The 17,412-nt window shown below is 46.2% G+C and overlaps 1 protein-coding gene across 2 annotated transcripts in view; it reads left to right on the top strand.

Annotated features, from left to right (window-relative positions):
• The window catches only part of PDIA5 (protein disulfide isomerase family A member 5), a 92,579-nt gene that overhangs the window by 63,885 nt on the left and 11,282 nt on the right, over nucleotides 1-17,412 (top strand). For both annotated transcript variants that reach the window (XM_081538008.1, XM_081538009.1), the window contains 3 exons: nucleotides 11,258-11,328; nucleotides 11,886-12,046; nucleotides 15,783-15,913. In XM_081538008.1, the coding sequence (XP_081394134.1) occupies nucleotides 11,258-11,328; nucleotides 11,886-12,046; nucleotides 15,783-15,913 (363 nt within the window). The remainder of the gene's footprint in view (nucleotides 1-11,257; nucleotides 11,329-11,885; nucleotides 12,047-15,782; nucleotides 15,914-17,412) is intronic.

Here is a 17,412-nt window from a genome sequence, read left to right as displayed (position 1 = left end):
AATTTAAGAACAATGTTAACATTCTTGTTATTGAGGGCACAAAGTTCAAGGGATACATAGACTATAGTGTAAGCAGTGACAGTCCCCTCCCCACCGGCCCCCTCCTCAGGGTTGACCAGTGCTGACCGTGGTTGTCCTTTTTCCTCCTGTGCTTCTTCCTGAACAACAGGGATCGTTTCTTACACATTTTCCTGTCATTTGCATTTTTCTCACTTATCAGTATATAGGTCTTGAATATATTTTTGTGTAAATGTAAGATTAACATCTACCACAGCATATAAATCTACCACAATTTTTTAAACTAATAAATAGTATTTTATAATTCACATACGCTATGGATTTTAAACCATCCCATCATAAACATCTATCTCCAGTATTTGTCCAGACAATGCAGTAAACCTTTATAAACATATGTATTAGGGAACATGTCTAAATGTTGAGACGTGTTAGACTCCCAGAAGGGAGGGTGTTGGGCTCTGTGGTAAGTGTGCTTGAGTCTTGATAGATGCCACCCACTTCTCTTCAGGAAGTACTCACCACACCCGGTGAGCAGTGTGTGACAGAGCCTGCATCCTCGCTAGCCCTGAATACTATCAGCCATTTATATTCCTGCTAGATGGGGTAATGGGGCAACTTGTCCACAGCTCTCTGGCCTCCAGGGAAGTGAGCATCCCTTCATGTGGTAATCAGCTTTTTGTATTTCTTCTGTGAACCAACTGTTCATTCCCTTTGCCCATTGTTCGATGGGTTGTCTTTTTCTTCTTGACCTGGAGCTCCATACTTAGGGTTATTAATTTTTATCTATTTTCTGTGTTCCAGATGCTCCCTGTTGGTCTGTTACTTACTTTTGGTCTATGCTGCCTTTTCATTGTACAACAGCATTACATTTTTATAGTCACATACAAGCTAGAATGTTTATTGAGCACTTGGTGTGGATCAGGCATTGTTCTAAGCACTTTCCATATATGAACTCATTTAATCTTCACAACAAGTCCTGTGAAGTGGGTATCATGATTATCTCCATTTTACAGTTTAGGAAAGGGAGGCACCAAGAGGTTGAGAAGCTTGCCAGAGGTCACATAGCCAAAAAGGTAGGGCCAGGGAAAACCCCAGGTCCTAGGAGCCACAGCCTGCAAGGACCAAGCCCTCTGAGAACCTGCCTTTTTCCTCTTGACCTCTGGGATATCCATCCCCAGGATATAAATATAGTGTCCTAGGACTTCTGCATGGCGCTAATGGTAAAGAATCCAGCTACCAGTGCAGGAGACAAAAGATGCAGGTTCCATCCCTGGGTTGGGAAGATCCCCTGAAGGATGTCATGGCAACCCACTCCAATATTCCCTGGAGAATCCCATGGACAGTGGAGCCTGGCGGTGGGCTACAGTCCATAGCGTTGCAAAGATTCAGACAGGACTGAAGCAATTTAGCACGCATCATTTTGTGATAATATTTTTGTTTTTCTCCTTTTTCTTTTTAATTCATCTGGATTTTTCATATGTTGTGCCAGGTGGGAGGAAGGGATTTCATTTTAAGTTCTTTTTTTCCATGCTTTTTCATTTACATTTTTCTTAACATAAGAAAATACAAGATAATGTTATTAAAAATGCTTATTTGTTGATGCTTTTGTGGTCACACAATATTCCATTATATAATGGCACCATAAATTACCTAACCAGCCCCATAATGTTGGAGGTTTGAGTTGTTTACTGTATTTCCCCTTATAAATCATGCTGCAGAGGGCAATTTTCATGTATAAATATTTGTCCACGTGTCAGATTATTTCCTTAGGATAGAAGCCTGGAAGAAAAAATTTTACAGCTTGTTATCTACATTTTATACTAATGTAAAGGAGGGGGAAAAAAATCCCATGCTTTCTCTTTAAATGAGAAAGATGAGCCATTCATCAGGATGTGTCTGCCCCAGAGTGTCTGAGTGTCTAGAGTCAGCTTTGGTGCAGGTACAGCTGGAAGCCTGGACAGAGCCCTGAGGTCTCTGGGGCGGGGGGGCCTGTCACAATGTTAAATGTTAAAGTATTAGTGTTTCTGCTAGCATCTTTAGGAGCCCCACCTCCCTGGCTTGTCCAAACCAAGGTCCAGGCAAGGCAGCAGGAATGTGGGTAGGAAAATCCAGGTTCCTCTCGAGTGCCAGGTACTAGGGAGCTTTCCAGAATAATCTGGTCCCCTGGAAGATTCTGGTTATAAGAGCCAGGAAAGTCTCCATTGCTGGTCTGTAATAAAATGATAGGTGTAACTGAAGTTAATGGAATCCAGAGGAATACGAAGGCCTGAGGTTGACGGGAGGCCAGCATTCCCACAGCCAGAAAAGAGTGTGGTCGCGGAGCTGCTGGGCAGCCTCTTTGCCAGGTCGTGAAAATCGGTGTAAGTGCACTTACACAGCTGATAAAAACCCAACAAGGACGTTTGGCAGTAAACCTTCCTGGCCCATCAAATCGCAATCAGGACAGTAAAATGCAGCGGGCCGGAGTCCTCACTGTCCTGTCCAGCCCTCCCGCAGCCCACACAGCCAGGACAGCCTGGAGGCAGCCGCCGCTCACACCGTTAGCTCCCCAGGGCAGGCGGCTGCCAGCGAGGGAGATGTTTGCTCGGCCAGACAGCTCTCCTCCCAGGGGCCTGGCTGGTTTCCTCAACCCAAACTGTTTACAGAAGTTTATTGCTTAGCCTTTGTATCTTGTTCAGGGAGCAGAGGGAATAGAGGCTAGTAGTGAAAACCAGTAATGCTATCAGGAGAACTCTTGGAAATGTATGGGAAACTTCAGGACAACATCCAGAGATATTGGAAATTTCCAAAAATGTTTTCCAGACCTAGTAAGGAGCACGGGAAGTGTATAAAGGGGGAATGGGGGGGGCAGGGAGGCTGTGCACATTGTAAATGACGTGGCTGCTAGTTTTACTAAACAGAGGTTTAGTCAACCTAGTAACTGGTGTGGCTTTTGCCCCAAAAGAAAGCAGATGCTCTCCTGACCACCCTCTCCTCGATCAGGCATGAATGATTCAGTTCAACCTTGTATAAACTGCTCTAAACCTGAACAACACAGCCATTCATTCACAAAGTGTGTGTGGGATGCCGTCCTCAGTACCAGGGATGTGGTGGGGAGTGAGACTAAGTGAGATCAGTCTGTACAGAGCTTCATCCCAATTGGGGGATTGGAGGGTTCAAGTAAGCAGATTACTCCAGCTATTTGGAGTACAGTCGAGAAAATAAACAGGCTGTTGGAAGTGAATGTGATGGGTTGAGGCTCCCTGGGGTTAGGTGGTCAGGGAATTTCTCTGTAGAAGTGAAATTTGAGCTAAAGCCTGCATGATGTGAAGCAGTCAGCCATACAAAGACCTGGGGGAAGATCCTGTTCCAGGCAAAAGCGTGTTAAGAGCTGTGAGGGTAGAAATGAGCTTGCTGAGATAGGAAAGCAGAAAGAGGTCACAGGTTGTAGTGTAGAGGACAGAGGGACACTCCCTGAGTTGAGGTCCAAGGCAGGAAGGTCCGATTATGTGGAGCTTGTGGCTGTGGGAGGGAGTTTGAGTTTCAATCTACTTGTGGTGGAAGCCATTGGAAAGTTTTGACCAAGGGAATTTGATAAGATTTATGATTTGAAAAGATGCCTTGGTCACCCCCTAAATATCAGGAGACAGCAATCTAACAGTCACAGGGCATTGCAAAATGAACTACCATAGGAGTATATGAATAAGATGTCTTTTATGAGTAGAAGAGAAATAGGTGGTCTGGTGGAGCTGAAGTGAACTGGAGGCTCAAAGTATGGGCCAGAGGTGGGGTGGGCGCTCTGTCTGGAGAGGCCTCGTCCATCATAGCTGAGGCTGTGATGTAGTGAGCTGGGGGCTGTGGACAGAACTTTGGGAAAAAGACTGGCTTGTGTGGTCGCAGTGTGCTCCAGCCAGCAGCCTTCTAATCCTACCTAGTAATCCCGTCTTGTTTATCCCTGGCCCCAGGAACCAGTTTATCACTTCATCTCCCAGAGCCGTCATTTCTGATGATCTCTGTCCTGTGTCTCGTGAGGCTGCTGAGACTGTGGAAGGCCAATGCAGAGACAGTGAGCCCTTTTTATTACTTGGTAGAGTCCTACAGATGGGGCTGGAGGTTCAGGAGAGCCGTGTGTGCACACCACAGAATCTGTCACCTCCGCGTGTCCTCCAGCGGCCCCTCCCGTGTCTAGGGCAGGCCTCACGGGTCGATGACAGCTCCTCTTCCCTGTGAGCTAGTTCTCCATCTCAGGAGTCCATCTCCAGCCCGCCGCTGATAGAGGCTGGCAGGTGATGTGAAGTCCGTTTGCTTCCCCAGGGAGCAGTAGCATCAAAGGACTGAGTCTGTCAAAAGTATGAAGGTGAACTCGCTCATCTTCAGGGGTCCTGCCTCATTGACTGGTACATTTTGGAAAGAAAGAATGATTTTCTGTGAGTGACTTTGTCTTTTTTGTCTTCTTTGCCCTCGCTCTCACGCAGTCCCACTGCCCACCTTGAACATGGGCCCTGCTGGCACTTGCCTGACATCACATTCTTATCCTGGTGGAGGAGAGGGTGGTCAGGGGAGCATCCCCTTCTGCCCCTCCTGCCTGCCATGGAGGCCACTTGGAGCCGGAAGCCCGGGTCTCCTGAGGCTTGCCCAGGCCTCTTTCCTTCTGCTCTGCTGGGTTGAGTGGCTCTGCTCAGGCCACTCACTACTTACTACAAGGCAGAGAGAACTCTTGGGTGTCAGACCCCACAGCAGGGGGAGAGCCTCTGAGCTTCTTTTTCTCTATGTCTTTTCATGCAAGGTGAGCCCCCTTCACCCCGGGGGAAGTCAGCCTGGGAGCTGCAGGTAGTGGGGGAGAGGGGATGGTCACTTCGGGGCAGGGTGCAAGGAGTTCTCAGCCTGGAGGCAGGCCTGCGGATTTCTCTAAGAGTTGTAGACCCTCCTGACTGTAAACCCTAAAGAGCGATTTATTCCTTCATTTTAGTCTGATCAAAAAAAAAAATGTAAGTCAATGTATTTCATGTTAAGTCACTAGAATCCTCCTTAGAATATCTGAGTTACTCCAGACATGGAGATCCGCGTGGAAGGGAACCTCAATCTAACACCTATGTACACAGCTCCTTGTTCTTCTACCCCCATCACTACGGGAGAGTGACTGCCTCGGAGTCAGCCCTTCCTTGTCTTGGCCTCTTGTAAGACCAGGGGTCTGTGAGCTAGTCAGGACATTCAGAGCCCTCTGAAGTTATTCATAAATATAGGCTATATTTGCATCAGTATGGGAGGGGTGAGAGAGAAGCTTTCATTAAATTCTCATGAATGTCAGTGACCCAAAAAAGCCCAGAGTCCACCCGTACTGGAGGAGGATGCTCTCTATTTGGCTGTTGTGGGCGGCTGCTGCCTACAGGGAGAGGCCCGTGGGGGAGTCCGGAGCTGGACCATGGGCTGCATGCTTTAGACAGAAATAATGCTGTGCTCTGCATGCTTCAGGAACATCCTGTTAAATGGGCTTTTGTGGTCGTGGTTGAGGCTCTACATAGAATCTGTGTGTAAGATTGTTTCTGTGGGGAAATCACATTTTCAGTTCCAATCAAAGTTTACCAAATCAAAACGAAAGATACTTTTGTAGCTCAGTTGTTTATAAAGTGCAAATGGGTTCTGATCATGCTAAATGTTCAGCTCTGGAAAATAATGTTCTTGTATTTTAATATTGTGATGACTTTGATACCTATATGGTTCACTGGGGTCCCAAGTGGGCTCTAGTCAGACCATGAACCCACAGGGACTTATTCCTTGGGCCCATTTGAGAAGGACCAATATGTTAGTGCGGCTGAGAATTGTGGCTACTCCCCAGCCTAGATTCCATCAGTGAGTTTCATCCATCGAGTCATCTCATGCCTTCCCCAGAGCACTCTCTCCAGAGGAGGGCTTGACAACACTGGCCTGCATTTTCTGTTATGTGTGTGTGTATGTGTGTGTATGTGTATATTTGTATTTGGGGGGTTGCAGTAAGGGTAGATACTGTGGGGCCCCTGTCCCCAGGAGGAACAAAGTGAGCATAGACCGAGGAAGTTGGAACAGACAGAAATTGAACGTGTGTCTCAATGCCACGTGGAGCTGAGCTCTGCAGGAATGACCTTGAAGGAGAGGGGAACTTTTGTCCTAGCTAAAGTGCTCAGATGGAGGCAGTAAAGCTGTTTACATGGCCCAGTGGCTTCTAGGGAGAAGGGAGTGTGTGTGAGAGGGCTCCTCTGATAATACTGGTGTGTGCCTTCCTTTCTTTTTTTTTCCCAATTCTTTTTTTTTTTTAAATTAAAGTGTAGTTGATTAGTATTAGTTTCAGGTATGCAACATAGTGACTCAATATTTTTATAGATTGTACTCCATTTAAAGCTTTTACAAAACAATAGCTATACTTCCCTGTGCTCTATCCTTGTTGCTTATTTTATACATGGTAGTTTGTATCTTTACATCCCATACCCTTATCTTGCCCCTTTTCCCCTTCCTCTCCCTGCTGGTAACCTCTAATTTGTGCTGTCTGTGAGTCTGTTTCTGTTTTGTTATATACATTTGCTTCTTTTATTGTTTAGATTCCACATATAAGTAATTAATATAGAGTATTTGTCTTTCTCTGTCTGACTTCACTAAGCATAGTACCCTCTATGTCTATACACATTGTTACAAATGGCAGAATTTTATTATTTTTATGCTGAGATAATATACCATTGTATACATGTACTGCATCTTCTTTATCCATTTATCTGTTCATGGACCTTTGGTTGCCTCCATATCTCGGCAGTTGTAAATAACGCTGCTGTGGGCATTGGGGTGCATGTATCCTTTCAAATTAGTGGGTTTTTTTTGTTTTTCCTTCAAAATATATACCCAGGAGTGGAATTTCTGGGCCATTTGATGGTTCTGTTTTTAATTTTTTGAGGAACCTCCATACTGTTTTCTATAGTGAATCAGTTCAGTTCAGTCGCTCAGTCGTGTCCGACTCTTTGCGACCCCATGAATCGCAGCACGCCAGGCCTCCCTGTCCATCACCAACTCCCGGAGTTTACCCAAACCCATGTCCATCGAGTCAGTGATGCCATCCAACCATCTCATCCTCTGTCGTCCCCTTCTCCTCCTGCCCCCAATCCTTCCCAGTATCAGGGTCTTTTCCAGTGAGTCAACTCTTCGCATGAGGTGGCCAAAGTATTGGAGTTTCAGCTTCAACATCAGTCCTTCCAATGGACACCCAGGACTGATCTCCTTTAGGATGGACTTGTTGGATCTCCTTGCAGTCCAAGGGACTCTCAAAAGTCTTCTCCAACACCACAGTTCAAAAGCAGCAGTTCTTCGGTGCTCAGCCTTCTTCATCGTCCAGCTCTCACATCCATACATGACCACTGGAAAAACCATAGCCTTGACTAGACAGACCTTTGTTGGCAAAGTAATGTCTCTGCTTTTAAATATGCTATCTAGGTTGGTCATAACCTTCCTTCTAAGGAGTAAGCGTCTTTTAATTTCATGGCTGCAATCACCATCAGCAGTGATTTTGGAGCCCCAAAAAATAAAGTCTGACACTGTTTCCACTGTTTCCCTATCTATTTCCCATGAAGTGATGGGACCAGATGCCATGATCTTAGTTTTCTGAATGTTGAGCTTTAAGCCAACTTTTTCACTCTCCTCTTTCACTTTCATCAAGAGGCTCTTTAGTTCTTCTTCACTTTCTGCCATAAGGGTAGTGTCCATAGTGAATGCATCAATTTATATTCTCACCAATGGTGTACCAAGGTTCCCTTTTCCCTACTTCCTTGCCAACTTTCGTTGTTTGTGGACTTTTTCGCTGAGAGCCATTCTGAAAGCTGTGAGGTGATATTTCATTGTGGTTTTGATTTGCATTTCTCTAATGATTAGCAATGTCTTTGGGAAAATGTCTGTTCACGTCTTTTGCCCACTTTTACTCAGGTTGTTTGTTTTTGATTTTGAGTTATATGAGCTGTTTATGTTTTGTATATTAACCCCTTATCAGTCATATCATTTATAAATATTTTCTTCCATTCAGTAGGTTGTCTTTTCATTTTGTCAGTGGTTTACTTTGCTATACAAAGCTTTTATGTTTAATTAGGTCCCGTTTGATTATTTTTGCTTTTGTTTCTTTTGCCTTAAGAGACAAATCCAAACAAATTTTGCTACAATTTGTCAGTGTTCCACCTGTGTTCTAGAGGTTTTATATTTAAGTCTTGACTCTGTTTTGAGTTTTCTTTCACATATGGTGTGATAAAATGTTTTAACTTTATTCTTTAACGTTTAGCTATTCAGTTTTCCCTGCACCACTTATTGAAGAGACTATCGTTTTTTCTTTGCATAAATTTGCCTCCTTTGTCATAGGTTAGATTAATTGATCATAAGTGGGTTTATTTCTGGGATCTCTGTTCTGTTCCATTGACCTCAGTTTTTGTTTCACTACCATAGTGTTTTGATTACTGCAGTTTTGTAGTGTTGTTTGAAGTCAGGGAATGGGAAATCTCCAGCTGCTTTGTTCTTTTTTCTCAAGATTACTTTGGCAATTCAGGGTCTCTTGGGGTTCCATAGAAATTTTAGGATTATTTATTCTAATTCTGTGAAAAATGTCATAGATATTTTGATAGGGATTGTATTAAATCTGTAGATTGCTTTGGGTAGTATGGACATTTTAATAATTAATTAATTAATTCTTCTAATCCACAAACATAGGTTACCTTTCCATCTCTGTGTATCATCTTCAATTTTCCATCACTGTTTTATTGTTTCAGAATATAGATCTTTCACCTCCTTAAGTTTATTCCTAGATATTTTATTCTTTTCAATACAATTTTTAAACAGGATTGTTTTCTTGCTTACTCTTTCTGATAGTTTGTTATTAAAGACAACAACATATTTCTGTGTACTCAGTTTATATCCTACAACTTTACTGAACTCATTTATTCTAATAGTTTTTTGGTAGAGACATTAGGGTTTTCTATATGTAGTTTCATGTCATATGTAAATAGTGACGATTTTATTTCCTTTCCAATTTGAATGCTTTTTCTTTCTTTTACTTGTCTGATTGCTATGGCTAGGACCATGTTGAATAAAAGTGGTGAGAGTAGACATCTTTGTCTTGTTCCTGATTTTAGAGGAAAAGCTTTCAGCATTTCACCACTGAGTGAGTTTGTGAGTTTGTCATGAATGGCGTTTATTTTGTTGAGCTGTGTTCCCTCTGTGCCAGCTTTGATGAGAGTTTTTATCAAGAATGTACATTGAATTTTGTCAGATGCTTTTTCTGCATCTATTGACATGGTCTTTTTGTTAATATGTTGTATCACATTGATTCATTTGCTGATATTAAACCATCCTTTCATCCCTGTAATAAATCCTACTTGATCATACTATATGATTCTTTATATATATTGTTGAATTTGGTTTGCTAATATTTTATAGAGAGTATATTACATCTATATTCATCAGAAAATTAGTTTGTAGTTTGTTTGTAGTGCTTTTACCTGGTATCAGTATCAGGGTGATGGTGGCTTTGTAGAATGAATTTGGGAGTGTTCCATTCTCTTCCGTTTTGAGGAGCTAGTTTGAGAAGAATAGATATTAGCTCTTCTTTATATGTTTGGTAGAATTACCCTGTGGAGCTATCTGGTCCTGGACTTTTGTTTACTGAAAGTTTTTTTTTTTTTATTATGAATTCAACTTCACTAGTAGTGATCAGTATGTTCAGATTGCCTATTTCTTCTTGATTCGGTCTTCAAAGATTATGTTTCTAGAAATTTGTTCATTTTTTTCTAGGTTGTCCAATTTTGTGTATAACCGTAGTAGATTTTTTCATATCTCTGATAATTGGTTGTTATTTCTTCTCTTTCATTTATTTGAGTCCTCATTTTTCGTTAGTGAGCCTGGCTAAGGTTTATTAATTTTGTTTATCTTTTTAAAAAAGCCAACTCTTGGTTTCATTGATCTTTTGTATTGTTTTCTTGGTCTTTGTCTTATTTATTTCCTCTCTGATCTTTGTTATTTCCTTCATTCAACTGACCTTTGAATTTGCTTGTTCTTCTTTTTCTAATTCCTGTAGATGATAGATTAGGTTGTTTATTTGAGATTTTTCTTGTTTCTTAAAGTTCCCCTTTATCGTTATAAACTTAGTCTTAGAACTGCTTTTCTGCATCCCATAGATTTTGGAAAGTTGTGTTTCCATGTTTCGGTATTTTCTGATAGCCTCTTTGATTCTTTATTGACCTATTGATTTTTTAGTAACAGCATGTTGCTTGGTTCTCCAAGTATCTGTCTTTCTTTTCCCCAATAATCAGTAGTAGAATCATGGTGCTCTAAGCTCCCAAGCAGTAGCGCACACCACAAGAAGGCCAGGTCACGTCCCTGCATCCTCTTAGCCTCGTCTGTGTGTCCCCACCCCAGCCAGGTTTCCCTTGAGGGTGGTCTCCAGCCTGAACCAGTCTGGTCCTACCGGCCTCATAGCCCCTACTGCCTAGATGCTAGAAAATACTCTTTCTGCTAAAATGAAAGCAATTTAAAAGTGTCCTATCATCACCTACACAAAGTAGGTGATGCTTCCTTTTTAATGTATCAAATGTTATTATTTGTGACATATTATTGCATTCAAGTGGTTGTAAGGAGAGGGCAAAGCAAAGCAGTCTATCCCAAGAAAATGCCATTTGTTTGGAAATGACAAGTGCTTGTCATATCATACCATCTCCCTTGTGGGGACAGTCAGAACTTGATTTTTTTCCCTTGCTCTTGTTTTTGTTAATCCTTATTCTTAGTTCAAGGCCCAGTTCACTTCTGCTTGCATGGTGCTAGGAAGCACTCGCTGCTGGTGGCCATGGCCTCCAGCTAGATTGCTTGGGTTTTCAGCCCAGCTCTGTGACCTGTGGCTGTGTATGTAACCTTGGGCAGTCATCCACCCTCTCAGTGCCTCAGTTTTCTCATCTGTAAAATGGAAATAACATAGTTCAGACCTTGTAGGGCTGTCATGCAGATACAGTCACCTAGAGCAGTGCCTGGCACTTGGGACCTATATGCATATCACCAGTATTGTTGATGTAATTGATTCATTTTTGCCTCCTGTGCCCCTCCCACCCCCAGTGGATCAGGTGACAGCTTTCTTTTCTCCGAGCTGCTACTGTTATTTCTTTTCTCCTGGGTACCCCTCGTATCTAGTACTAGGACCCAGCTGTCTTCCAGAGGCAGGGGACATCCTTGGAGCCTCTGTGCCATGGGGATGGTTTCTCTTGATTTCTTCCCACAGGGTGTGGACATTGTAAGAAAATGAAACCAGAGTTTGAGAATGCAGCAGAAGTCCTCCATGGAGAAGGAGACGTAAGCTTTCTTTCCTTTACCTCCCCCATTGCTCTCTACTAAATTCATATCATTCAGTCATGTGAACCATTAGGACAACTTTCCCCTGCAAGCTCTGCAGCAGCTCCCCAGCTCCATGGAGCCCTGCAGGACTTCTGTGTCCCCGAGTAGATGTGTCTTAGTCAAGTAGGTGGGGCTCCTACCAGGGGTGGAGCAGTGCACAGAGACTGTGGGGTCTGGTTCAGAGGAATGTACCTGGAGGTACCCATCAGGTGACTTCTGCCAAGGTCATGGGCTCTGGGATGAAGCCCCATGGTTCTTTTTCTGTGGTACCTTGCCTATTGGGATCAGCCGCAGTCTACTCCACCTGGTTGATGGGGGCGATAAAAAGACTTCATCTCAGGCCACAAATGAGATTGGTGGACATGTCAGTGTCCAATTGTTCCTGGGATAAATGGAGTTCCCGCCCCACGAGGTTCTGACAGGCCCAGGGTGGGCTGGGGCTGGCGTCCGGGCTCCTCTTCTGCCAGCACCGCGTCTGAGGCTGTCATGCATGGTTGGCCTCTCCCCCGTCCCAGAGCTCTGGTGTCCTTGCAGCTGTCGATGCCACCGTCAACAAGGCCCTGGCAGAACGATTCCACATCTCCGAGTTTCCTACACTCAAATATTTTAAGAATGGAGAGAAGTATGCCGTGCCTGCGCTCAGAACAAAGAAGAGCTTCATTGAATGGATGCGAAAGTGAGTCTGATGGTCTCGATAGCACATGCTGGTCCCTGGCTGTTGGCCACTGGACAGGACTTTGAGGAGATGAAGTAAACTTAGGAGCCACTGGCCTTGGCTCAGGGCCTGGGAGCCAAGACAGATAGGGCTTCCCAATCCTAAGGCCACCTCAGGTGTGCTGACCCCGTGTCCTCATCCAGCAGGTCACAGTAACCTTTCTAGGTGTGGTGGCATCAGCTGCAGGAAGCCATCTGTTTCTTTATTAGGACACCCTTACCCAGTGTGCTAGCCCCAGGTTTCATCATACACACTTTTTTCCATTCCCTGTGAGTGGGCAAAGGAAACACAGCTCTTCATATCCGGAGCTGGACTCCAGGGGCCCAATTCTGGGCCTTCAGTAGCGTCCATGCGGCAGCCCATGGTGGTTTGGGGTTGAAAAGAAAGGGTTGAAGAGCTCCCTCTGCCTGGGTATTAGTTTGTGAGGGCTGCCACTGCCAGGACCACAGGCCGGGTGGCTTAACAGCAGGAGTTAATTTTTTTCTTTTTTGCTTTTTTTTTTTTACAATTCTAGAGACCAGATAAGATGTCAGGGGGGATTGCTTTCTCTGAGGCCTCTCTGTGGCCATCTCCCTGTGTCTTCACATGGTCTTCCCCCGGCTGTGTCCTGATCTCCTCTTCTTTAAAGGATACCAGTGAAATCAGGTTAGGGTCTACCCGAATGACCTCATTTTAACTTACCTCTCTAAAGACCCTCTCTCCACATACAGTCCCATTCTAGGGTACTTGGAATTAGGACTTCAGCATAAGAATTTGGGGTAGGAGACACAGTTCACTCCATGGCAGCCTGCAAGTCCAAAAAACATCACGAGGAGCCTTGCAATTACTCATTCAAGGACTTTGGAACCTGCAGTTGTTAGCCTTTCCCCCTCCTGTGAGGGGACTAACTGGGCCACCACACAAGTGCTTTCTCCTGTCCTCACCCCTCCCCCTAGACACACACCCACACATAACTTGAATATTTGAGAATACTGCCCCATTCCTGCACTGAGGGAAAGGTAAAGTCAAAGAAGACACTCTACAGCCTTTGCAGAGGCCCCTGGTATGTGGCATAATGATGCCCGTTTGAGAACCAAGACTCGAGAGTCACACAGAGACGCAAGAACTGTGCAAAATAGCAGCATCCAGGGGCAGTTACTTTGTCAAGACATTGGTCCTCAAACTTGGATGTGCGTAAACATTACCCGGTGTTGAGGTGCTTATTGAAGTGCAGATTCTGAACCTTTGATTTGGAAAATGTGCATGAAACAATCAGTGATGGGGTTTTGAGAAACACCAGCTTATGGAACGGGAGCAAAGTTACCACTCGGTTCAGGAGAGGCTCCTGGCAAGAGGTGAGTGGACTGGCCAGGTCCTGGTCTCAGCCCCTCCAGTCTCCTGCTGATCACTAGGGGTGGAGGCTAAGAGTAGCCAGGCCTTGTCTTAGGACCAGAGGGAGCAGTGGTTCATCTCCAAGAGGAATGAGACACCCTCTCCACTGGTCCTCTGGTGCAGGAGGCAGGTTGCTCTTCACACCTACCTCTCTGGCCTCGCTCTGCTGCCAGGGCTGGTTCCCTGGGAAGGACTGAGCAGGGCGGGGGCTCAGATGAGGTCCCTGGTGCTTGCACTGTGGTTAGAGAGCTGGGAGAACCAGAGGGTTGATCACTGCCAATCCTTGGTCCAGAGGACTGGGCACAGATAACGAGCATGGAAGGTCTCTGTCCTTCTGTCCTAGTCACCACCTGAAAAGCACTAGGGTAAGAGCATGGGCTTCAGAGTCTGAGAACCCTGCACTCAGATCATGACCCTGAGCCATTTACTTGACCCTGCTAAGCCCCAGTTTCCCGTCTGTAAAGTGGAGACAATACTTTTCCCATAGGCTTGTTCAGAGAATTAAATTGGATTATTGTGCATGGTGTGTGGAAATACTCAGAGGAAGCTGTGTTTGTTACTGATGCCAGTTCTCATGTGGTGCTGTGACTGATGGTGCCACCACCTGAGTGCTAGAAACTCCCAGCCTTGGCAGCATGCTTGTATAACTTGCCCCATTTTGTACTCAGATCCTACCGAGGCCTATCCCTATTTCCTTGGTTCAGAGAGGTGAAGTACCTTTCCTTGGGACAAATTGTGGTTCTTTGGGAGCTCAAAAGGAACCCACCAGGCAGAGCATAATTTAACAGCAGATGCTTTGAGATGATGGGGAGCTGAGGCCACCAGCAAGAGTGTGAGCACATGGTGTCGGGTGAGGCTGATGGTGCCTCCAGGCTTGTGCACGAGTGACCCAATCAGGTGACTAAGATGTGCCCACCAGCAGACCAGCCCAGGGAGGCAGGATTCTGGGACAGAGCAGAGCAGACAGTTGGTGGGTGGTGTCAGCTGAGGAACCCAGGGTGTATGAGGCGATCTGGAGGGCAAAGAACAGAGTAAGACAGGAAGGCTGGGTGGGGCCAGTCTTGGTCACAAGAGCAGGGGTGCCATTAACCAAATGAAGAAGTTGGGGAAGAAAACTGTTTTGGGAGGTGTGGAGGAAGGGGAAGAGTTCTAAATCTTGTTGGGATTGGGGTGACAGTTGGACCTCCAGGTGGAAATACTGGGAAAACACCTGGAAATGGGCTTGGATGAGAGGTCAGGGCTCTAGTTATCCTCAGCCTAGGGGGTTATGGAAGCCACGCAGATGGATGAAACCTTTTGAGAATTGCAGGAGTATGGAGATGGAACCAGAAGAGAAGGGGCTTTGGGGAAGGTGGGTGGGGTCTCTGCAGGTGCCTGGAAGGAGGGCTTTCAAAAGATGAACGTGAACTTGGGGCAGCTGGCACTGTACTATGCTGCCCTCACTGGGTACGAGGCCTGAGGTCTGCCGGGCAGGAGCCGTGTGGCACCAGGAGAAGAAGGAAGTGCAGGCAGGGAGTGGATGTGGCAGCATGGGTTCTGGACCACTCCCCAGAGCCACTTCTCAGAGAAGGGAGAGTGAAGCGTGATTGTAGGAAGGGGGTCAAGGGTAGAAAGGGCTTTAAAAGACCCTGGAGATCTATACTTCTGTGAGGCAGAGTGGGGGGAACCAGTGGACAGAAGTAGACTGAAAAATTGTGAACCTTTATCAAATGCCTGTCCTTTATAAGTGCTTACAGGCTCTTAGCAACTGTTAGTTGCTTGACCGACTAGGTGCTTTACATACTCTGTCTCTGCTCTTCTTAAGGATCCCAGGAAGTAGGTATCATTGTACTCATTTAACACAAAGGAAAATGGAAGCTCAGAAGAGTTTGGTAACGTAACCTAAGGTCACGCAGGTGATCGGTAATCAGGATTTGAACGCAGACCCACCTCACTCTTTAGCCCATGCTCTCTCCACCAGAACAAAGGCTTGGGAGCAGAAGATCATGGAGTGCTTAGGGTACCAGAAGAGGCAGGAGGGAGGGAAAGAGGGAGCCCAGGTGCTGGGGTTCTCCCCAGGGCGAGGAGATGACTGGAGAGGCTCCTTGTCCCCAAAGCAGGCTCAGGTCCTTCATACCCTCACAAAATGGCTTCTTAAGAGGCTCCTTGGAGGGAATCTTTGTAGATAGGTCACTTTTCTTTCTGTTTAAACTGAGGATTTAAATTCAGTTTTGGAAAGGATGCAAAGTGATTTTCTCTTACATGCTCCCCTGAGTGATTGGGGTTTGGGCGGGTGGTGGAAGCACTTCTCTCAATGACTGTCTCCCCTTCACTCCGATTCCTTTAGCCCCGAGTCCCCCCCACCCCCAGACCCTGCCTGGGAAGAGCAGCAGACCAGCGTGTTGCATCTGGCCGGGGACAGCTTTCGGGAGACCCTGAAGCGGAAGAAGCACGCCTTGGTCATGTTCTACGCCCCATGTAAGTCGCTGGGGCTCTCGCTGAGGGGTGAAGGATGGGGTGAGAAGATCCCCTAGGGACCTGGGCAGCCGAAAGCCAACTCTGGGCATTTCCGCTATGAGCAGGGCTCTAGTTTCATTCCTGGCTGAGGTCCTTCAGAATCCAGGGCCCGCTCGGTTGGGTTCTAGTCTCACAACAGTCCTAAAGCCCTCTGCTTCTGTCTGTGCCTGGGACCTGCTTTGTATAAATGATTACTCAGCCCCTCATGTCCCTGGACTTTCCCCTCTCTGGCTCCCTCCATCCCTCCAGCCATTGACTTCACCTTTGAACCCTGGCATTTCATACCTGGGAATTCAGCCCACCTCATTAGGCCTCTGTGTTCCTGTCTTCCTGAGCACCGCCATCCCAGCCTCCTCTCCCTGACCTTCCTGAGTGGCTCTGAAGCCATGGGGTTGAAGCTGTGGTGGAAGTTCAGTCACATTCGCTCAGAGCTCCCCACCTGGATCCCCACTTTAATCAAAGCTTAAGTTGAGGGAATGACGTGTCTGCTGATGTAGATGTTTGTGATCTCAAATTTTGTGTGTTCCCATTTTAAAGTTGTTCACTGATTTGTAAAGGGAAAGGCTCTTGAATTTCTTGCTCTGCCCTTTCTCCCCCAGGTTATAGCTTAGTGTAACAGAATGGGGATAACAAAGCTGCGCTCTACAGAGAAGCAGGTGGCTCAGTCTAGTCCTAGCCTCCTGTTCCTTCCTCTCCAGTGAGGAAAGTCTGCTCAGCTCTCCCTGTCCTGGGCAGGTGCCTCCTGGCCCAGCCTCCGACCCCGCCCTCCTGTGGCTGACGCTTCCTCGGGTTGTGGCTTTTCTTCTGCAAATGGGCCTTGGGCTCTTTCAGTTCCTTACAGAGCTTCCTCCTGTCCTCCTCCTTCTGGAGAGTAAGTCCAGAAGACTGTGTGGATCTTAAGAAGCTATCTTCCTTCCAGGCAGAGTTGGGGGTGCAGCACTGAGACCAGGAGATGCCTGACTTGCTTGAGGCTTGGCAGCAAGTTAGTGACGGAGCCCTTCCCGTGACCTGGACTGATACCCTCTCTTAGTCGCAATCCCGATTCAGAGGGTAGTTACTTCCCAGCGCCTGATGAGAACCTGGCTGCAGAAAGAGTCTTTGAGCAGCCACGAGGTGGACTTGAGAGAGTCCAGACTGAGTACTTTCCCCAAATTCTCTCCCCTTCCCCCCAGACCTCAGTGGGGACACCTACACTGCTGGGGTGCTAATGACCTCCTTAAAGTAACAGCTGTGTGCTTCATGTTTGGGACCCAGGATACCCGGGAAAGAGGCCTGGCCCCTGCCCACCTCGAAAGTCTCACAGTCCATCCCAATAAGAAATAACTAAATGTGGTCTATGCAGGGCCTGTTGCCGAGTGACTCAGCTGCTGGCAGAGGGCTTGGTGTCTGGAGTCTTCCCATCTCCCTTGCTGCCATGTCCTGCCCTGAGCTCTGCTCCAGGCTCTGAGACGTGTGTTCAT

Source organism: Giraffa tippelskirchi, chromosome 2, assembly GCF_054371585.1.
Source record: "Giraffa tippelskirchi isolate mGirTip1 chromosome 2, T2T-mGirTip1v1.2.pri, whole genome shotgun sequence".
Lineage (NCBI taxonomy): Eukaryota > Metazoa > Chordata > Mammalia > Artiodactyla > Giraffidae > Giraffa > Giraffa tippelskirchi.
Note: the sequence above shows the minus strand (reverse complement) of the source record. Positions and strands in the feature narration are given on the sequence as shown.